Here is a 19,398-nt window from a genome sequence, read left to right as displayed (position 1 = left end):
AACTCTAGATGGCCTTTCTGTTACATCTAGTGCAACAGTGAAAGACCTTGGTGTGATTCTAGATTCCAGTCTTTCATTTGAAGCTCATGTAGATAATGTCACCAGGACAGCTTTCTTTCACCTCAGAAATATTGCCAAGATAAGGAATATTTTGTCACTAAATGATGCAGAAAAATGAGTCCATGCTTTCATCACCTCTAGATTGGACTACTGTAATGCCTTACTGTCTGGCTGCTCAACTAGGTGCATAAACAAGCTTCAGTTAGTTCAGAATGCAGCAGCGAGAGTCCTCACTAGAACCAGAAGATACGATCACATCACGCCTATCTTATCTACACTTCATTGGCTCCCAGTGAAATTTCACATTGATTTTAAAATACTACTTTTGACATTTAAAGCATTAAATAGTCTTGCGCCACAGTATCTAAGTGAATTGCTAGTGTCTTATGATCCACCACGCCTACTTCGATCAGAGGATGCTGGCTACCTGTCAGTACCTCGTATCCTAAAAACTACAGCTGGGGGCAGAGCTTTTTCTTACAAAGCCCCAAAGTTATGGAATAGCCTTCCAAACAGCGTTCGGGACTCAGACACAGTCTCAGTGTTTAAGTCTAGGCTGAAAACCTATTTATTTAGTCAAGCATTTTGTAAATAGATCTGGGAAGGACTCATGGACGTAGAGCATTATGGTGAACTGGTATGTTTAGATGCTGTCTTCCCAACTCTCACTGATCACTCGTTTGTTGATGGTGAAGTGTTCTGTTGCTCTACATCCCAGTGCGCCCTCATGTCTGTGTTTCCTTCTGAACCCACCCTTTTAGTTAGGCTGTCATAATTAGTCCTGCCGGAGTCCCTGCTGCACTACACTAAATATACATTCACCTCAAACTTTATCTGACTGTGAATACAACTAACTGCCATCTCTCTCTTTCTCTACTTCTCTATTTCCCTCTTCCTGTCTCTCTGTCGAGCTACACGTCATTCCACCCTTTGCCCTCTGGACCTGTCTGACTCGTCCTGATGCCCAACTTCTGGCTGGAGATCTCGTCGCCTGGATCCACCGTCTGCCCTTTGGGATGCGTTTGGAGACTGGAGTTGTGCTACTATTAAGTCGGTCTTGGCCTCGGCGGACGTCAGAAGCCGTTTCTAAAAGGTCTCGACTCAACGCTCGATAGTCCAGAAATGGAACAAGTCTGCCTGCAATAACTAACTGGACTCCATATTAACTTAAAGACATTAACTGTTATACTGGACTGCTGCCTACACAGCATGTAATCACCCATATGAGGATGGGTTCCCTGTTGAGTCTGGTTCCTCTCAAGGTTTCTTCCTGTTGCCTTCTCAGGGAGTTTTTCTTGCCACTGTCGCCCTCGGCTTGCTCATCAGGGACAATCTGATTATTATGATTCATACATAATGAATAAATAGAGATTTTATCTCTAAAATCCTTGAAAAGGTAGTTTCTAAGCAATTGTACGACCACCTGCGTAGCAATAACTTGTATGAAGATTTCCAGTCAGGATTTAGAGTACATCATAGTACAGAAACAGCACTGGTAAAGGTCACTAATGATCTTCTATTAGCATCAGACAATGGTCTACTCTCTATACTCATCTTGTTAGATCTTAGTGCTGCATTCGACACTATAGATCACAACATTTTATTACACAGACTGGAACATGTCATTGGGATCAAAGGAACAGCACTAGAGTGGTTTAAATCGTATCTATCGGATAGATTTCAGTTTGTACACGTTAATGATGAGTCTTCCATGCACAGCAAAGTCAGCTATGGAGTTCCACAGGGATCTGTGCTTGGACCTATTCTTTTCACTTTATATATGTCCCCTTTAGGCAATATTATTAGGAAACACTCTATAAATTTCCATTGTTATGCAGATGATACCCAGCTATATTTATCTATGAAACCAGGAGAAACTAATCAATTAGTCAAACTTCAGGAATGCTTAAAAGACATAAAGGCCTGGATGACCTCCAATTTCCTTCTCCTAAATCCGGACAAGACAGAGGTTATACTGTTTGGACCTAAAAATCTCAGAGACACTATGTCTAAACACATTCTCACCATTGATGACTTAGTTCTGGCCTCAAGTAATACTGTAAGAAACCTCAGAGTTATCTTTGATCAGGATATCTCCTTCACTTCATACATAAAAGAAATCTCTAGAACTGCCTTTTTTCACCTAAGAAACATTAAAGTTAAAATTAGGAGCATCCTGTCCCAAAGTGATGCTGAAAAACTAGTCCATGCATTTGTTACTTCCAGACTGGACTATTGTAATTCCTTATTAATAGTTTGTCCCAATAACTCATTAAAAAGCCTCCAGTTAATCCAAAATGCTGCAGCCAGAGTTCTGACTGGAATTAGCAAGAGAGATCATATTTCTCCAACGTTAGCTTCTCTCCATTGGCTCCCTGTTAAATCCAGAATTGAATTTAAAATTCTTCTCCTAACTTATAAATCCCTTAATAATCAGGCTCCATCTTATCTTAAAGACCTCATAGTTCCTTATCTTCCAAGCAGAACTCTCCGTTCTCAGACTGCAGGTTTACTTGTGGTTCCTAGAGTTTCCAAATGTAGAATGGGAGGCAGAGCCTTTAGCTACCAAGCCCCTCTCCTGTGGAACCAGCTCCCAGTTCAGGTTCTGGAGGCAGACACCCTCTCTACATTTAAGACTAGACTTAAAACTTTCCTTTTTTATAAAGCTTATAGTTAGAGATGGATCAGGTGACTCTGAACCATCTCTTAGTTCTGCTGATATAGCTTAGTCTGCTGTGGGACCTCTACTGATAAACTGAGCTCCTCTCCTCTCTCCTTTCTCCTGTATCAATGCAAATGCCACCATTTCATGTCATTAACTTTGTGTCTTCTCCCTCCTGTAGTTGTGTTTCCTCCTCTCTGTCTCCCTCTCTCTGTACTTTTCTGCAGGTATCCTCGGCCTGGAGCTGTACCAGATGAATCCAGTTCATCTGCCCAATGTTCTTGCTGCTTGTTGTTGTCTTTATTGCCTGCTGTTCTTTTCTCTCTTCTCTTTCCACTCACCCCAACCGGTCAAGGCAGATGGCCGCCCACTATGAGCCTGGTTCTGCTGGAGGTTTCTTCCTCTAAAGGGAGTTTTTCCTCTCCACTGTTGCCTAAAGCTTGCTCAAATGGGATTGTTGGGTTTTCTCTATAATTTTTTGTATAAATATTTTCTGTAAGGTCTTAAACCTTAAACACTGTAAAGTGCCTTGAGATAACTTCTGTTGTAAATTGGCGCTATACAAATAAAATTGAATTGAATTGAATTGAATTGAATACACATTCACTGTTCATGTCCTGTTCTTTGGTTGTGTAAAGCTGCTTTGTGACAATGTCAATTGTAAAAAGCGCTCTACAAATAAAATTGAATTGAATGGTGGTGTGTGTTTATGTTACCTTTTTTCTAACTTCAGTAAGATATTAAACTGGACTTTTGCAACTTAAACCGGAAATAGGGATGTCCTGCAGAACAGAACAAGTAACTGTTGTGAACGCATTATCTCAGAAATGCCTGATGGAATTTTATTACATCTGTCACAAACATCCACTTGGATTCATGCATTAAATCATTAAAATTTGAGTCTGGACAGAGATGCATGACACTACAACTTCACTTGCTGGCACAGAAACCACTATGCAATAATTCTTATTTTGGTTTCTATGACCTGGGAACAAGTAGGAGCCTTTTGCAATACATTCACATGAGTAGCATTTTTTGCTGACATGACTTTTTTGTATTATATTTAGTTGTAATTGTGTGTACACTGTCAGTTTGATCATTTACAAAATATGTCTAAGTAGCTTTAGTTAACCTAAGTAGAGTTCTCTCTAGTTTTGCTGCACTTTAACTTTATCCAGTGTAAAGTAAAACTGGTCAGGAACTCTATGATTTGAAAGTAGTTTCCCCAAACAGTCTGTCAGGGAGACGGGATGATTTGAGTACAAGGTTTTTGTGTAATAGATGGATTTGTCAAAACATGTAATGAAATTTTCAAAATGTGTTTTGGTTAATGCTGAGAGAAAATAAATGTGATTGTTGAGCTGGTTAAAGCAACTTGTAGGTACAATAATTGCAAAGGTAATACTGTGTAAAACCTCTACAATGAACTGTTTACACAATATGTACATGTAAGGAAAGGTTTATAAATTACAGTACGGCTTCTCTGCCTTGTTAAATGAGAACCTTTTTATGCAAATGATTAATCTTCAAGTAAATCATGTTTTTTGGGGTTTAGTTTTTCTTGTTCTCATTGTTTTCCTGCCACTGGTGTAACGATATAATTTCACTGTACTGTTGTTAGCAGAAATTGCAAAAGTAGAGAAACCACAGACACTGATCCAAAACTGATCACACAACTTTTGAGTTTCAGGCAACTGAGGATTCAAAATAGCTTTGTGATCAATTTTTTAGTTGTGCAACTGTTTTTAATATATTGTTCATAACGGAGATCAACACTTGTGGTTCAGTTAATAGTTTTACTGCATTTTTTTCGAATCATAGACCTGAAAAAAACATATCTGGTGTTAAGACTGGTGTCAGACATCTTCTCCATTGTAACAAACCACAGATACGTAGACACAGCAGATGTGGATAATAGTCGCTGTACAGAACTCAGAGCTGCTTTTCACTTGCAGGTCAAAGTTAGATTTATTGAACATGATACAGTAGTATATGCAAGTACAGTTCTCATCAAGGACAATCGGATATCCTGGCTCAATATTAGTTTCTACTTCAGATCTGATTACAGCAAAAAATGAAAATCAAACTTAATGAAAGATTAGATTCACAACAACACAACAACCTAGAAATCAAGCAGAATATATTTCTTTGACAGTAAAATCAGATTAGAAACACATTTAAAATGCATGTCATGTAAATTATTAAAATAAAGAAATTTGATATAAGACAGTGATAGACAAAAAGAGGCACGAATATACAGTAAACCCAGCAAAAGAAAATCGGCAAAAAGTGGAAATATTAAAAATGTGAAATTGGATTTTAAATATTGTCAAGTGCAAAAAAATATTTTACAAAATATTTAGACTGTGTATGAATATATAAAGAGTGAAATATCTAACTCCCAGGATGAGGACCTAGAAGAAGGATAGAAAGCACAGATAGAAGACAGGAGGGAGAAGAAAAGACAAAGAGAGAGAGAGAGACAGCCTACTGTATGTGCTTATGTGCTTGGAAGAGAAAAAGTTAATTGAGACTGAAACCCAGCCACCAATAAATTACTGGTTCACGTGAGGATCACTGCTACTAGTTGAACGTTAGGGCAAATAAATGTGTTTTAAAATTTAATTTAAAAACCTCTACAGAGTGGAACTGTTTGGTGTCAGCAGGTAGGTTATTCCAAAATAGTGGAAGGAAAAGGTCTTTTTAATTCTGGGAACAAACAAGAGCCCTGCATTTAGAGAGTTAATATTCAAGGTGGAAAAAAATGGTTCAAGAGATCAGAGAGGTATGAAGAGTCCCATCCATTCAAGATTTTATAAAAACACACCCAGCCCCCTGATTTAACATACACCGAACCCACCTCCAGATAAGACACCATGCGGCAGTTGATGTCACCCAGGATCCTCCTTTGTGAAAGCTGGTTGAGGACCACCCCAATAAGGTAGAGCACCAGGACAAAGAAATCCCAGAATGCCATGCTGGCCAGAAAATAGTTCCAAGCAGACCTCAAGTAATAGTTGTTCCAGATGATGCACATCACCGCCACCGCTCTCCATCATGTTGCACAACACTCTTTGCCTCTGTAAATAGCAGCTGCAGGTACAGACACAGCCAAAGGCCAACAGACAGAGCCATGACAATAAATTGAACTCTTAACTTCAACAGGTTCTAGGCAGATTTAGTGCAGAGCTCCAACCCCACTCCAGCCGTGTTTCCAAAGAGTACCAAGATTAAGCTTTGAGGTAGATATTTTTCTAAATCCTAGTTCCTGGAAAATGAACAAAGATAAAACCAAGAATTCCAGAAAAGAGGTGGTAGAGCAGTCGCCTACGAACCCCAGGGTGAGTGGATCAGTTCCTGCTTCCTCCTGGCTACTTGCTGAGGTGTCCTTGGACAAGACACCGAAACCCCATGATGTAGGGCTCTTTTTGCCTCTCACTTTCTCACACACACAAAAACACATCTCTGCTGCCACCTGGTGGTGGCTTCACTGGGAACTGAAGTCAGATGACAGAAACTCACAAGACTTGAAAACTGATGAAACTTCTTTTATGTGTGTCTGTGATTCTGGGAGATTTATTGAAGCAAAACTTTAAATCAAACTGATTCAGTCTCACCTGCTCAAGTAACAGTGGAGCTCATCACTCCAAAATCTAACACCAAGCTACTGAAAACGTTGCTGATTCTGGGAGTTTAACAGAGGACCGGACAATAATGTTTCTCCCCATGCAGCATGTGGTGTAGTGAGTCCATTTTGCTGAATTGTTATTGCAACTAAAAATGTAGTAGTGCAAGTGTGCATGCCTGACAACATCTGGGCGTGCTTCTAAGATTGATTGTGTCCTTTACAAATGTGACACAGATTTGTATTGTATTTCCTCCACTTTCCCGTCTCTCCATCTTTACACTATTTTTTTGTTAAAATTGTGTTTCTTACCAATCATTTTACACTTTTTCACCTGAGCAGTGATCAGGTCTGATCACTAAAATGACAAGTAAGAAACACAATCCTAAGTTTCTATTTCAGCCTCTTGATAAATTAGTAAACCCAACCCTTCCCAGCATTTCGGCTGAATATGATATGAGTGTGAGAAGTTCTTAACCTATTTTAACGAAAAAATAGAATCAATCAGAGCTTCTTTTATCACTAACTCCTCACCGACCACAGTTTCTCACCCCTCTAGAGAATTGACTGTAAGCCAGTTTCTTCCCATGTCCTTATCTGAGCTACTACAAACTGTCTACAGTGTGAAACCATCTTCTAGCCCAGTTGATGTCATTTCAACTAAGCTCCTAATGTCTATCATTGATTTGTTTGCTCCCTGTTTCTTGAATATTCTCAATACATCTCTGTCCGCTGGATATGTGCATTTTAAAATTGCTTGTGTGCAACCTCTTTTGAAAGAAGCTGGACTAGATCCCTCTTTCCCTGAAAACCACAGACAGAACTCCAAGCTACCTTTTACATTTTTTTTGAAAAGTACGTGTCTAAACACTTATTTTTAGCTGCAGAAAACTATAACATTTTTTAAAGAATTCCAATCTGGTTTTCACAAACATCACAGTACAGAGACCGTCCTACTGAAAGTAACTAATATTATTCTGTTCTGACGATGGTATGTGCTCTGTTCTGTCCTCCTTGATCTTAGTGCTGCTCTTGATACAGTAGATCACCACATTTTGTTAGACCGGCTAAAGCACTGGACTGGAATAGAAGGTACTGCACTAGACTGGTTCTCTTCGTACCTGTCAGATAGTTCATTTTGTGTTTCTGTTAGTAATTGCAAGTCATCCGTTTCTTCTATAGAGTAGTTGATATATGACAGGTAGTGGTTCATTTGTTCTTTAAAAGAAAGAATTTTTGGCATTAAACTTCTTGACATCCCCTCCAGTTGTGGAACAGCTGTACTGCAGAGTACCAATTAAGTAAATAAGAGTTGTTACAGGAGCATTCATCAAAATCATATCTCACAGTTGCCTCTCTGCTTACAGTAAACACCAGCTTTATTTAAGAGAGAAAACAGCTTCTCTCTAAACAGTGCTCTACAAAAAGACTCTTCTGCTACAAATCTGCTTCTCCCAGGCTTCTGTCAACCTCCCTGTAAGTCTCCCTTATATTCCTGGTAGAAATCTGACAGTGTATTTCGTTATTGTTGTACAAATATTTAATGCAGAAATTCTTCTGGGGATTCTTCTACTTTGTCATCTTGAAGTTTACTTCAAATAGTTCAGCATCATGTACAGGCACAATTCAAACATTATATAGGTTGTAAAACAGTGAACTACAACAGTAGAACTCACAGCTATGTTTGTTAGTGAAAGTAAGAGCATTTCCACATGCACAATGCGAAGGAACTCAGGGGAGCCGGCTGTACACTGTTACTTTGATCATTTTCAAAATAGTTTGAGTAACGTTTTTGTAAGTTTAGTGTAATAGATGGATGTGTCAAAACATGTTATGATGTTATAAACAATAATTTTACTCCTTGCTAAGAGAAAATGAAGAATGAACTCTAAAGCAATATCCACAGCATGTACATGTAAGAAAGGCTTTGTAAATTACAGTATGGCTTCTTGTCTTTTATGTTTATGTAAATTATTAATGTTCATGTAAATCATGTTTTTTGTGATTTAGCTTTTTTTTCCTTTTTGCCGTATATATAATATATATAATATATATAATAATATAATTCCACTGTACTGTTGTTTGTAGAATTTGCAAAATAGAGAAACCACAGGCACTGTTTCAAAACGGATCACACCTCACAGTTACTGGAGAGGACCTGAACTTTCTTTGGCATTTAAAAAACTGGTCAGGCAACTCTGGTCTCAGGCAGCTTAACATTCAAAAGAGCTTTGTGATAAATTGTAGTTGTTCAGCTGTTGTTTTCTTAATCTCTTAAATCTTTTGAGGACAGAGTCTCTTGTTCATTCAAAAGCAAGAAGCATCTGTTCAGACCCAACTGGTCTCCACCTTCTATTTAAGAAGAATTTCTCAGGATATTTTTCAAGGAGGTTTAATTATACATATTTCACTGTTGTTTATTCAATGCAAAATGGTTTATAATAAATTTATGCTAAAATCACCTGACTACACTATCCAGAATACCAATATTCTGCTCTACTCTTCCTAATTATGGTTTTTGTGTCTTTAGGAATTTAAACCTGAAATACCAGAACTGCATTCTGCTCAAAAAAGGCCCAACTGCAAAATCTCAGTTTTTCAGAGTTCACAGCACATCAGTAGAAGGTAACAGAAGACATCTTAACGTTCTATTCCCACAAACCTTAAGAGAACAAACAGTTAAGAAGAGTGTATGTGGATGATCACTGTAGAGAACTCAGAGCTGCTTTTTACTTGAAGGTCAAAGTTAGATTTATTGGATTTGATACAGGGGTATAAGCAAGTTCAGTTCCCATCAAGGACAATTGGATATCCTGGCACAACATTAGTTTCCACTTCAGATCTGATTACAGCAATAAATGAAAATCAAACTAAATGAAAGATTAGATTCACCAATAACCTATAAATCAAGCAGTATATATCCTTGACAATAAAATCAGATTAAAAACAAATTTTAAATGATAGTACATGTCAATCATCAATCAAATTATTCAAATAAAGAAATATGATATATTGCTGTGATAGACAAAAAGAGGCACTAAAATATTTGGGTACAAGAGGTAATAACAGGTAAGATGTAAAGTTGTAAAATTAAAAATTAAACAATATCAACCAATAATGATATTGTCTATAAAAAAGTACATAGAATGAAAAAGGATGGAACAAAAATATAAAGTAAAAGGAATAATGAAACATTATGCCTGTATTATAAATCCGTAAAAAAAACATTTGACATATTTGGTTGGTTGCATATTATTGAAGGGCTTATTTTTCAGTCACAGTTGTTTTAGCATCAGTGTAAGTGACGCCCTTGTAGGTACCTTTGGTATCAAACCTGAGGACACTTCCGTTTTGGCAGGTGATTTCCACTGTGCCAGTGTAGGGCAGATCCACGGTGGCTCTTCCAATGGTGACATCAACAACCACAGTTTTTCTTGGAGGGACTTGAACTGGTAAAGAGAAGGTCTCTTTTCTCTCTTCTGAATTCTCTAAGCCGTAGGAGCTTTCTACTCCCACAGTGAAGCTAAATCCAGTAGTGACATCAACAACCTCTGGAATTCCTGCTGACACCTCTATACTAAGGGTCGCTTCCAATTTATTAGAGACAGACCATGTTGATTTTTTGGTTATACTTTTAGATGTTTCTACAGTGTACGACTGAGTGACATCAGACTTGTTTGTGTAAGTAAGAGATTTGATTTCTTCCGTAGCAATCTGTGGAATGACCTGATGAAGGGTGGGATACTGGACATTGGTCAGCACGGTGGACTTTACAGTGTTGATGAACACAAACCCTAAACAATCAATGTCTGAACCTGCCCTCCCTGCAACTCCCAAGCAAATTCCAGAACCAACATCTATCGGGTACTCTGTTTTCAGTCCCCAGTCGGTCATATATGGGAAGAATTCTCGTGAGCGACTTGTCCTGAATTTGATGGCACCTAGACGGGTTCCAGCTCCATTTCCCCACAGTGAGAGTGAGGAAATGTGCTCTCCATCTTCAAACTGAAATTCATAAAATTTCCCCCCAGAACTTCCAAACTGTTGGCATTGACCATCAGTCAGCCAAATCTTTACAGCCTTCACCTGCCACCCTCCAACCCACACCCATATCTTTTTCAGTGTGGCCCCAGTGCTTTCACCAGTGAAATGGAAGTAATTGCCTCCTTGTCCACCAATAAGATGCAGAGGTGTTAGATATGACATGTTGGTACTGGTGCCAACTTTAATCTGAAAAAAAAAACAAACACTTAAATTAAATATAAAAATATAAATAAATATTTTATTCAGGCCTCAGTGCTGAAACCATCCATTCATGCATTCATCAATCTAATTTACTTAACTTATTATAGGTTGTGGGGATCTTGGGGGAAAAAAAATTATATTATGTTTTTAAAATGACAATTGCTGTCTGTAACATAGTAATTACCACTGAAGCGGTGTCTGCATAGACACTATTTTTCAAAACTGTGTGTTTTTCAAATAAAATTTTCTTAAAAAACAAGTTGTCCCACTGTCCCATACTACCAGTTTTGGTAGTAAAATTAATCAAATCCCCAATAAAAGATCACGATATCTCAAAAAAACAGAGTAGGAAGCATAATCTTTAAAAAAAAAAAGGTTTTCAAGAATAATAAAACATACAGATACTTTATTTAATTTTTATCTTTAAATCTTTAAATTTGAGAAATTCAGGGATACTTACACGGACGTTGTGAGCAGCAGCAGCAGAGTCGTAGATTTGTAGCTGGAAAAAGTGTCTTCTTGTGAAACACAGTTAAGTTAAGTTAAAGGTTTCTCCCTTAAATACAGCTAAAGTTGACCAGCAGGTTAGACCCCCCCTCTGCTCCCCACACCCTTAGGGACAAATCAGGCGTTTCCACCACAGTTATGAAGAAATCATAGTTTTGCAAGCTACCACTACCAGTTCACACACAAAGTAGACATGTTACAGAAATGTTAGGGTCAGGACAAATGAAGTTTGATGAACTGAAGCTAAGAAAAATATTACAGTTAACAGTGAATGCTTTCTTGTCTATGACTATTCATTGGAAGATGTATGGAATCTAAGCTTTGGTTTTGAATACCGTGTCCATCAATAAGACACATGCCCTAAAGAAAGTCCAGGGGCCACATTACACACGTATTTCACCAAGCAGGACTACCTGGTTATGCCAATAACTTCCAGTCTCTTAACATTTGTTCCAAATGCCAAATACAATACATTTGACTAACTCTCCTCTAATAAATTAGAGTTTAACAAATACCAAAGACATTTAACATTAACTTACAGTAAAGGTATAAAAAAGAAAGTATTGTAAAAATCTTCTCCAACATTGTCGTCAACCTTATGAAGCTTAATGACTTCATCAAACTGTAATTTAGCAAATTGGAACGGAACAGTAGTCAGGTCATTTTAGCATTAATTTATTATAAACCATTTTGCATTGATTAAACAACAGTGAAATATGTATAATTAAACCTCCTTGAAAAATATCCTGAGAAAGATCAAATTCATCTTAAATAGAGGGTGGAGGCCAGATGGGTCTGAACCACCTTTGGAAAACAATTAAAAACTCTTCTTCAGTATCTCTATAGATAATTGAAGACAACTTGCGATCAGGTTTTTAAAAGCTAAATATCTGGGCAACCGACTCTTCTCCAAAAACCACATTATTCCACCAGATTTAATCTGTACCTGTTTAGGTACATACTGTTCACTCAAGAACTATTTGCCCTACAGGCCCAGCACACCATGATACAGTTTACTTCACCCTCTACAGCTTTTGAGAACATGTGATTCTCATTTCAGCCTCATACTAGTTTTTACAAAGGAGCACTTTGAAAACAAATCAGATCTCAATGGGGAAAAATATAGAATTAGTGTTTGGAACGAAACTATGCTACACCCCTGAAAATCAAAGTAAAAAAGTGATCCGCCAAGTGAGTCCATTTTGCTGAATTGTTATTGCAGCAACTAAAAATGTAGTAGTGCAAGTGTGCATGCCTGAAAACATCTGGGCGTGCTTCTAAGATGGATGGGTGTCCTGGGGTATCTCCTCCCTAATCTGGACTAGGACATCACTGAGCTCCTGGACAGTCTGAGTCTGAGGTGTAACTTGGTGGCGTCACATGGACCGAATCATAATGTACCAGAGGTGTTTTATTGGATTTAAGTAAAGCGAGCAGGGGCGCCAGTCAATGGTATCAATTCCTTTATCCTCCAGGAACTGCCTGCATACTCGTGCCACATGAGGCATTGTCATGCACCAGGAAGAACCTAGGATCCACTGCACCAGCATATGGTCCGATAGTGGGTCCAACGATTTCATCCCAATGTTTTTCCTCCTTGTTGTTGTTTTTGTTGCCTGCCGTTCTCTTCTCTTTCCACTCACCCTAACCGGTCGAGGCAGATGGCCGTCCACCCTGAGCCTGGTTCTACTGGTAGTTTCTTCTTTTAAAGGGAGTTTTTCTTCTCCACTGTCTCCTGGTTCTGCTCAGTGGGGTTGTTGGGTTTTCTATCTAATTCTGTATACAGTTATATTCTGTAAGGTCTTAAACTTTCACCCATATGAGGATGGGTTCCCTGTTGAGTCTGGTTCCTCTCAAGGTTTCTTCCTGTTGCCTTCTCAGGGAGTTTTTCCTTGCCACTGTCGCCCTCGGCTTGCTCATCAGGGACAATCACATTATTATGACTCATACACATACACTGTTCATGTACTGTTCTTTGGTTGTGTAAAGCTGCTTTGTGACAATGTCAATTGTAAAAAGCGCTCTACAAATAAAATTGAATTGAATTGAATTGAAACTTTAAACACTGTAAAGAGCCTTGACATGACTTATGTTGTGATTTGGCGCAATACAAATAAGACTGAAATGAACTGACTGAATCTCAGTACTTAATAATTGAAGGCAGGGTGCCGTTGTCTAGCCTGTAGAGGTGTGTGCTTCCCTTCATGGATTTGCTTTTCTTACAAATCTTACAACAACTACTCTGTAGAAACAATCCCTGAAATCTTCAACTCACGACAAGAAAAATTATAAGTGACTTCACAAAAAACAAAACACTGGTCACTTATAATGGAAAGAACTTGTTTGAGATGAAGAGAATATTCTGTCTATGTGAGTTTGTAATCTATTTAAGTCACACATTTACATACAGGCAAATGCTAAATGCCCAGAGGCCTCCACAGAGAACACTTGGCCACTGCCTCTCATGTGCCACAGATGTTGCTTCTCCGGTGATTCGTCATTTATAGTGTCAACAAAGTGACAGAGGAAAAGTTCAGTTAACTTACCACAGCAGCTAGGGCTGATTACCACTGTAGAGAGCTCTGATGGTCTTTTCACTTTGCAGGGCAAAGTTAGATTTATTGAGGATATCACACAGGTACAAGCAAATACAATTCTCATCAAGGTTAATTAGTTGTTCTGGCACAAAGCTTAATTTCTTTTTCAGTTTAGATTTCAGCAAAAATATATAAAAAGCAAAGCTAGTGTAAAATAATGAAATTAGTAAAAATGATTAAACAATAGCCAATAAAATCTAATTAAAACAACCATATTAAGACTTTAAGGGAGGCAGTGAAATATCAACCCCACACTCTTACTTAATTAATGAGAGAAAAGTAAACCATCAAACTATTAATCGATGAAATTTTGTCAACTTTCTAAATTTTTCAAATGTTTTAATGATGAAAATCTGTTTAGCACTCCATGAACCCGCAAAATCTAAATATAGGCTAAAATAGTTAAAATGACAAAGCTACATGCTGGTTGGAATGTTTTCCCAATTTACAGAGCTATTACTACCTTTCAAATATTTTTAGTTTGGATAATGAATGGGAATTCTGTCACCTCAGAACATTTAAAATGTGTGCTAAAAAAACAAAGTTTCATAGTGTAAATCCAAAATTTTACTATGAAAAAAACGCAGATAAGTAAAGCACAATAAAGTTATAACATTTAACATGTAAAGATGTAAAATGTAGAAATAAATGAATAATCACATGTTCTATTTGATATAAGAATATAAAGATATGATTAATATTTGAACCCTAATTTACAACCCCAGCATCAATCGATAAAACGTATGACATTTTACATGTGAATTTGATCGTCAATTGAAAGGTAAATTTTAAAATTTAAATTGTAATTCAGGTAAAATACATGTAAATGTGATGATGAAAAGCTTCCTTGGTACACAAACCAATTTTCTTGAGAGTTTTGGTTTGTTGCATATTGACTCATTTTTCAGTCACAGTTGTTTTAGCATCAGTGTAAGTGACGCCCTTGTAGGTACCTTTGGTATCAAACCTGAGGACATGTCCATTGTGACAGGTGATTTCCACTGTGCCAGTGTAGGGCAGATCCACGGTGGCTCTTCCAATGGTGACATCAACAACCACAGTTTTTCTTGGAGGGACTTTAACTGGAAAAGTGAATTTCTCTGTTCTCTCTTCTGAATTCTCTAAGCCGTAGGAGCTTTCAGTTCCCATTGTGAAGCTAAATCCAGTACCAACTTCTGCAATCTCTGGAATTCCTGCTTTAACCTCTATACTAAGGGTCGCTTCCAATTTATTAGTCACAGACCACGATGATTTTTTCTTTATAGTTTTAGATGTTTCTGCTGTGTACGACTGTTTGACATCAGATTTGTTTGTGTAAGTAAGAGATTTGATTTCTTCTGTAGCAATCTGTGGAATGACCTGGTGAAGGGTGGGATAGTGGACATTGGTCAGCACGGTGGACTTTACGCTGTCGAGAAACACAAACCCTAAACTATCAACGTCTGCACCTGCACTCCCTGTAAGTCCCAAGCAAATTCCAGAACCAACATCTATTGGGTACTCTGTTTTAAGTGGCCAGTCGGTCATATGTGCAAAGAATTCTCGTGAGCGACTTGTCCTGAATTTGATGGCACCTAGACGGGTTCCAGCTCCATTTCCCCACAGTGAGAGTGAGGAAATGTGCTCTCCATCTTCAAACTGAAAGTCAGTAAAATTGCCATCAGAATTTCCAAACTGTTGGCTTCGACCATCAGTCAGCCAAACCTTTACAGCCTTCACCTGCCACCCTCCAACCCACACCCATATCTTTTTCAGTGTGGCTCCAGTGCTTTCACCAGTGAAGTGAAAGTGACCGCCTCCTTGCCCACCAATAATATACGGAGGTGACAGGTATGACATGTTGTTATTGGTGCAAACTTCAATCTGAAAGAGAAAAAGAAAAAGCAATAGTTAATGAAATGAGAATGAAGGTGTGGTGTATTACTGCTTTGACTTATTAAAAACAGTCAGTGTGCTATTCACAAACCACACAGCAGAGCTCGTTCCATTCAAATAAATGGATGAGTAAAGAATTTCTTAATTTTATTCTGACAGACTGATATTTTTGAATGGAGCAATAATAGTTTATTTGTCTTGAGACTTTTTCAACTTTAAATTTTGCATGTACCTTATGTTGAACTAGTTGAAGTTAAAGAGGATTGAAGAATTTCTCTTTCACATGATGAAAAAATGAAAACATTGAAAAAAGTAGACACATTAGAAAAATGTTGAATTGGAAACATGAAAGTCCTTAAATGGCTGAAAATGTTAATGGTGGAATAAACAATTAAGATTTTATAATGTGATGCTCAACTGTATTAGTAATTTAATAGTGATTTCTTATAAATAATTAAAAACACATTCTACAATAAGAATGTAAAACATTATCTAACTGAATTCACATCTTTAGATTTATACAGAGGTTATCAGGGAGACTTACAGAGAAGCGGTGAGCAGCTGTGGAGCTGTAGATTTTAGAAAGATGCTGTCATTAGTCTTAAATAGATCTGAAGATGATCTCAATTTAGGGTCAGTTCCAAGATAAGACTTTGTTGATCCCCAGGGCGGTTTAGTGGTGCCAAGTTTTTAATTAACACTCAGTTTCCCTTGGTGTCATTTAACATGGGCGCTGGAACGAAAAGAAACAGATTTTCAGATTTCACAATAACTATACAGGTGCCAAGGTGTTTGTTTATGTGACAGGATTTAATTTGGTCTGGTTATTAATAATGATGTGTGTTTGTGAATTTGGCAAAGATCAGATCACATCTCATCTGTAGTTTAACAAGAAAGTCAGGAAATTACAAATAGTTCACTTACAGCTGTATGTGCACATTGTATTTTCTGCACTCACTAGTCAGTTAAACCAGCGTAAGTTTCAACAGTCTCATTTATTTATTTTAGGTAAAAATACAAATATACTTGACAAATACAATCTACTTTCAAATTATACTCCCCTCCTGACCACTATCTTCACAGAAATAGAGTTTTATTGTTGTCCCTGTTACGTGTCAGCGATGTTGAGGACATTTTCTAGATTAGAACAGTGACTTCACACGAATTACAGCAAAGCTAAACTAAAATAAATCTACAGACCCCAATTACAGAAACCTTGGGACGTTGTGTAAAATGTAAATAAAAGGAGTGCAATGACTTTAAATCACAGTGCCTGTTGCTCTCTGTCTGGACATCTGCCCTATTTTTCCTCTCTCTCTGTTTTGAATTTAATGTTTCCAGTTTTTTCCATTTTAAGTTTTTGTTTATTGCATGAAATGTCTAATTAAAATATATTGGAACAAGAGTGTAAGACTTGTAGTTCTCAGACTGAACCAGAGTCCATCTTTGCCTTCCTATCCCAGAAACCACCACACACATTTCCAACAATGTGTTTCCACACACACGTCTTACTTATCTTGCTGCCTTTGTTCGTCACAGACAGGTAACAGTACTCTGTATATGGTGATCACTTGTACAGCATGAGCAGCATAAGCTGCTCTGAGTTTATTTAACAGGATAGTTTTGTTTTGTTATCTACATATTCTTTGGTTAAACCTTAAATTCTAATTAGCTAATTAACATACTCAAATCTGGTGCTTCGTACCTCAGTCCAGCTGTTGTACTTGTAATAGCTGTGGAGCTTAAAGTGGAAAATCTAAATTGGACCATTTGCTCGTTACTCATGTTTGGATGTTGGTGATGTTATTCTGCCTGCTAGCCCTTTCTTATGAGCAGTAAGAGCTGTGGGATAAATGATTACCTTCTTCACTCATACACTATGGATTTTTATATATAAAATATGTAGAAAGCTCTATCAGGTTATAGCTCGTAGGTGTGCTTACAAAATGAAATGTGCAGATATGTGATTCTTGCACAGGTGTGGTTACTGATGTTAGTGTACCAACGGCCCTATAACCTGCCAGCAGGCAAACTGGTTGGTTGACATTTTAGCAGAAAAACCACCATAAGTTCATTTTAACAGTTCATGTCTGTTAACGTCCTATTGTAAGTACAGGTTAATATTTCTCAGGAACTGGAGTTGAATTAAACATACAAAGATGAAGCTATTGTAAATCAGATATAAAACTGTTTTTCTGGCATTATGTCTAAACTAACCGTATTGAATTTAGGGCTACAGTACTAATAGTATTAATACTTTCTCAAGTATTAATAACAATGTTGAGTATTAATATCTATAAATGGGCATATACTGTAAATCAATACATAAATAAAAGGTGATTTTGTACCTAATCATTTCTTATAAATAACTGAATGAATGTGTGGGCACGGTCCTGACAACACTGTCAAGTAATCAATGCATGGGCTCAAGCAGACTTCTGAAAACCATTCCTGATTGTTTACACTCAAATGAGGGAGGGGGCCCCTGCCTCACTGTGTTCAGGCACTATTGTTGGACTGCAGGTACACCCACAGGCTCCTTGTGGACTAGCTGGTTGTGATTTTCTTGATTATCCTAGGAATCCCATGTTTATGCATGTTTCTCTGCCATGCAGCCGTGCGTTTATCATTGATGGATGTGATGTTTAGGGACCGTTGGAGATCTTTATGTTCACTGTGGATTTGCTTTGTTATTTCAGCTCCACTCTGAGTCTCACCTCCCTCAATTGTGTTAATGCCATGTGATCCAAAAGATATGGTTGTGTTTTAATTCTGTCTGTTTCAGGGCAGACGCCTGAACATCTTAAAACCTCATGCCTCATTCTGTCACTGCCTTTGCATCACCGGTGAATGCCGGGCATCTTGGAGAGGCTTGGACAGGGGGTCTGGGTGTTTTCACTCGTGTTTAATGTGTTTAGGGAGGATAGCTTGTCCAGTAACTCTATTAATTGTGGATGTGGACTGCAGTTTGGAATCTTTTGTTAGCTGCACTGTTTCAAACCGTAAATTCTCATTAAGGAATTTGGTGGAATCTCTTTTTTATTTACTTAACTTAAATATCTACAGTAGGTTTTGTATTTTAAAGCTAATTAAATTCAAATAATTTAGTTTTTATTGACAGAACTTAAAAGATTAGTTGTTCTGACTTAACCTCTTAACTCATAATGAAGCTTAAAATTATCAAATTAATAAATTAATTATTAAACTCTTTTAATTAGCTTGATAAAATACAAAATAAATGTGTATTTATTAGTATATTAGTAGACTTCCCAACATGCATTTGTCAAGTTAATGCTCTTAAAATATTGTTCCTTTTAGTTCAGTTTAAGTACCGACAATACAATTGAGATCACAAGTTGTTTTATTTTCACACCATAATAAACGTATGTGAATCCTTGATGAGGATGGGTTTGGTTCGTTGAAATTCAAGTTTCTTGCCAAAGGGTTTTTATAACCCTCAAATAGAAGTCCTATTATGGGTCATGATGCTGTAAACAATGGTTGTTTTACTCAAACTGTTGAATGAGTTAGCATGTGGATCAAGGTAACTGAGAAGGTGTTTAAGCTGCGGGTGTTTAAAACAAACAAACTTAAAAATTAGATTGTTATATATAGATATGATATGTAATTGTGAGTGAGTTTTTTAAATCTAAACAACCTACCTAACTAAACGTAAGAAAATTCTAAATGAATCCAATATGAAGATATACTTTAGAGAAAGCAAACACCCATAGTGCACGGAGACCATTTGTACATTCCCACGTGCAGGATAAAGTAAACGTTATGATGCACCCCTGAGCGCTCAATGACTTGTCCAAGAGCTAATT

The 19,398-nt window shown here is 37.4% G+C and overlaps 2 protein-coding genes across 2 annotated transcripts; both read right to left on the bottom strand.

The window, feature by feature from the left end:
- Positions 1-9,571: 9,571 nt before the first annotated feature.
- LOC113167522 (aerolysin-like protein) lies at positions 9,572-15,535 on the bottom strand. Its single transcript, XM_026368217.1, has 2 exons — positions 14,598-15,535; positions 9,572-9,615 (listed from the first exon to the last, which is right to left on the bottom strand). Exons 1-2 carry the CDS (start codon positions 15,533-15,535, stop codon positions 9,612-9,614), a joined length of 942 nt encoding a protein of 313 aa, XP_026224002.1. The 3' UTR covers positions 9,572-9,611.
- Positions 9,589-11,140, bottom strand: LOC113167518 (aerolysin-like protein). Its single transcript, XM_026368214.1, has 2 exons — positions 11,053-11,140; positions 9,589-10,577 (listed from the first exon to the last, which is right to left on the bottom strand). The coding sequence occupies exon 2, from the start codon at positions 10,551-10,553 to the stop codon at positions 9,612-9,614; it is 942 nt and encodes a 313-aa protein (XP_026223999.1). The 5' UTR covers positions 10,554-10,577; positions 11,053-11,140; the 3' UTR covers positions 9,589-9,611.
- Positions 15,536-19,398: the final 3,863 nt, after the last annotated feature.

Source organism: Anabas testudineus, chromosome 7 (assembly GCF_900324465.2).
Source record: "Anabas testudineus chromosome 7, fAnaTes1.2, whole genome shotgun sequence".
NCBI classification, from domain to species: domain Eukaryota; kingdom Metazoa; phylum Chordata; class Actinopteri; order Anabantiformes; family Anabantidae; genus Anabas; species Anabas testudineus.
The sequence above is the reverse complement of the archived record's forward strand: the minus strand, read 5'-3'. Positions and strand labels throughout refer to the sequence as shown.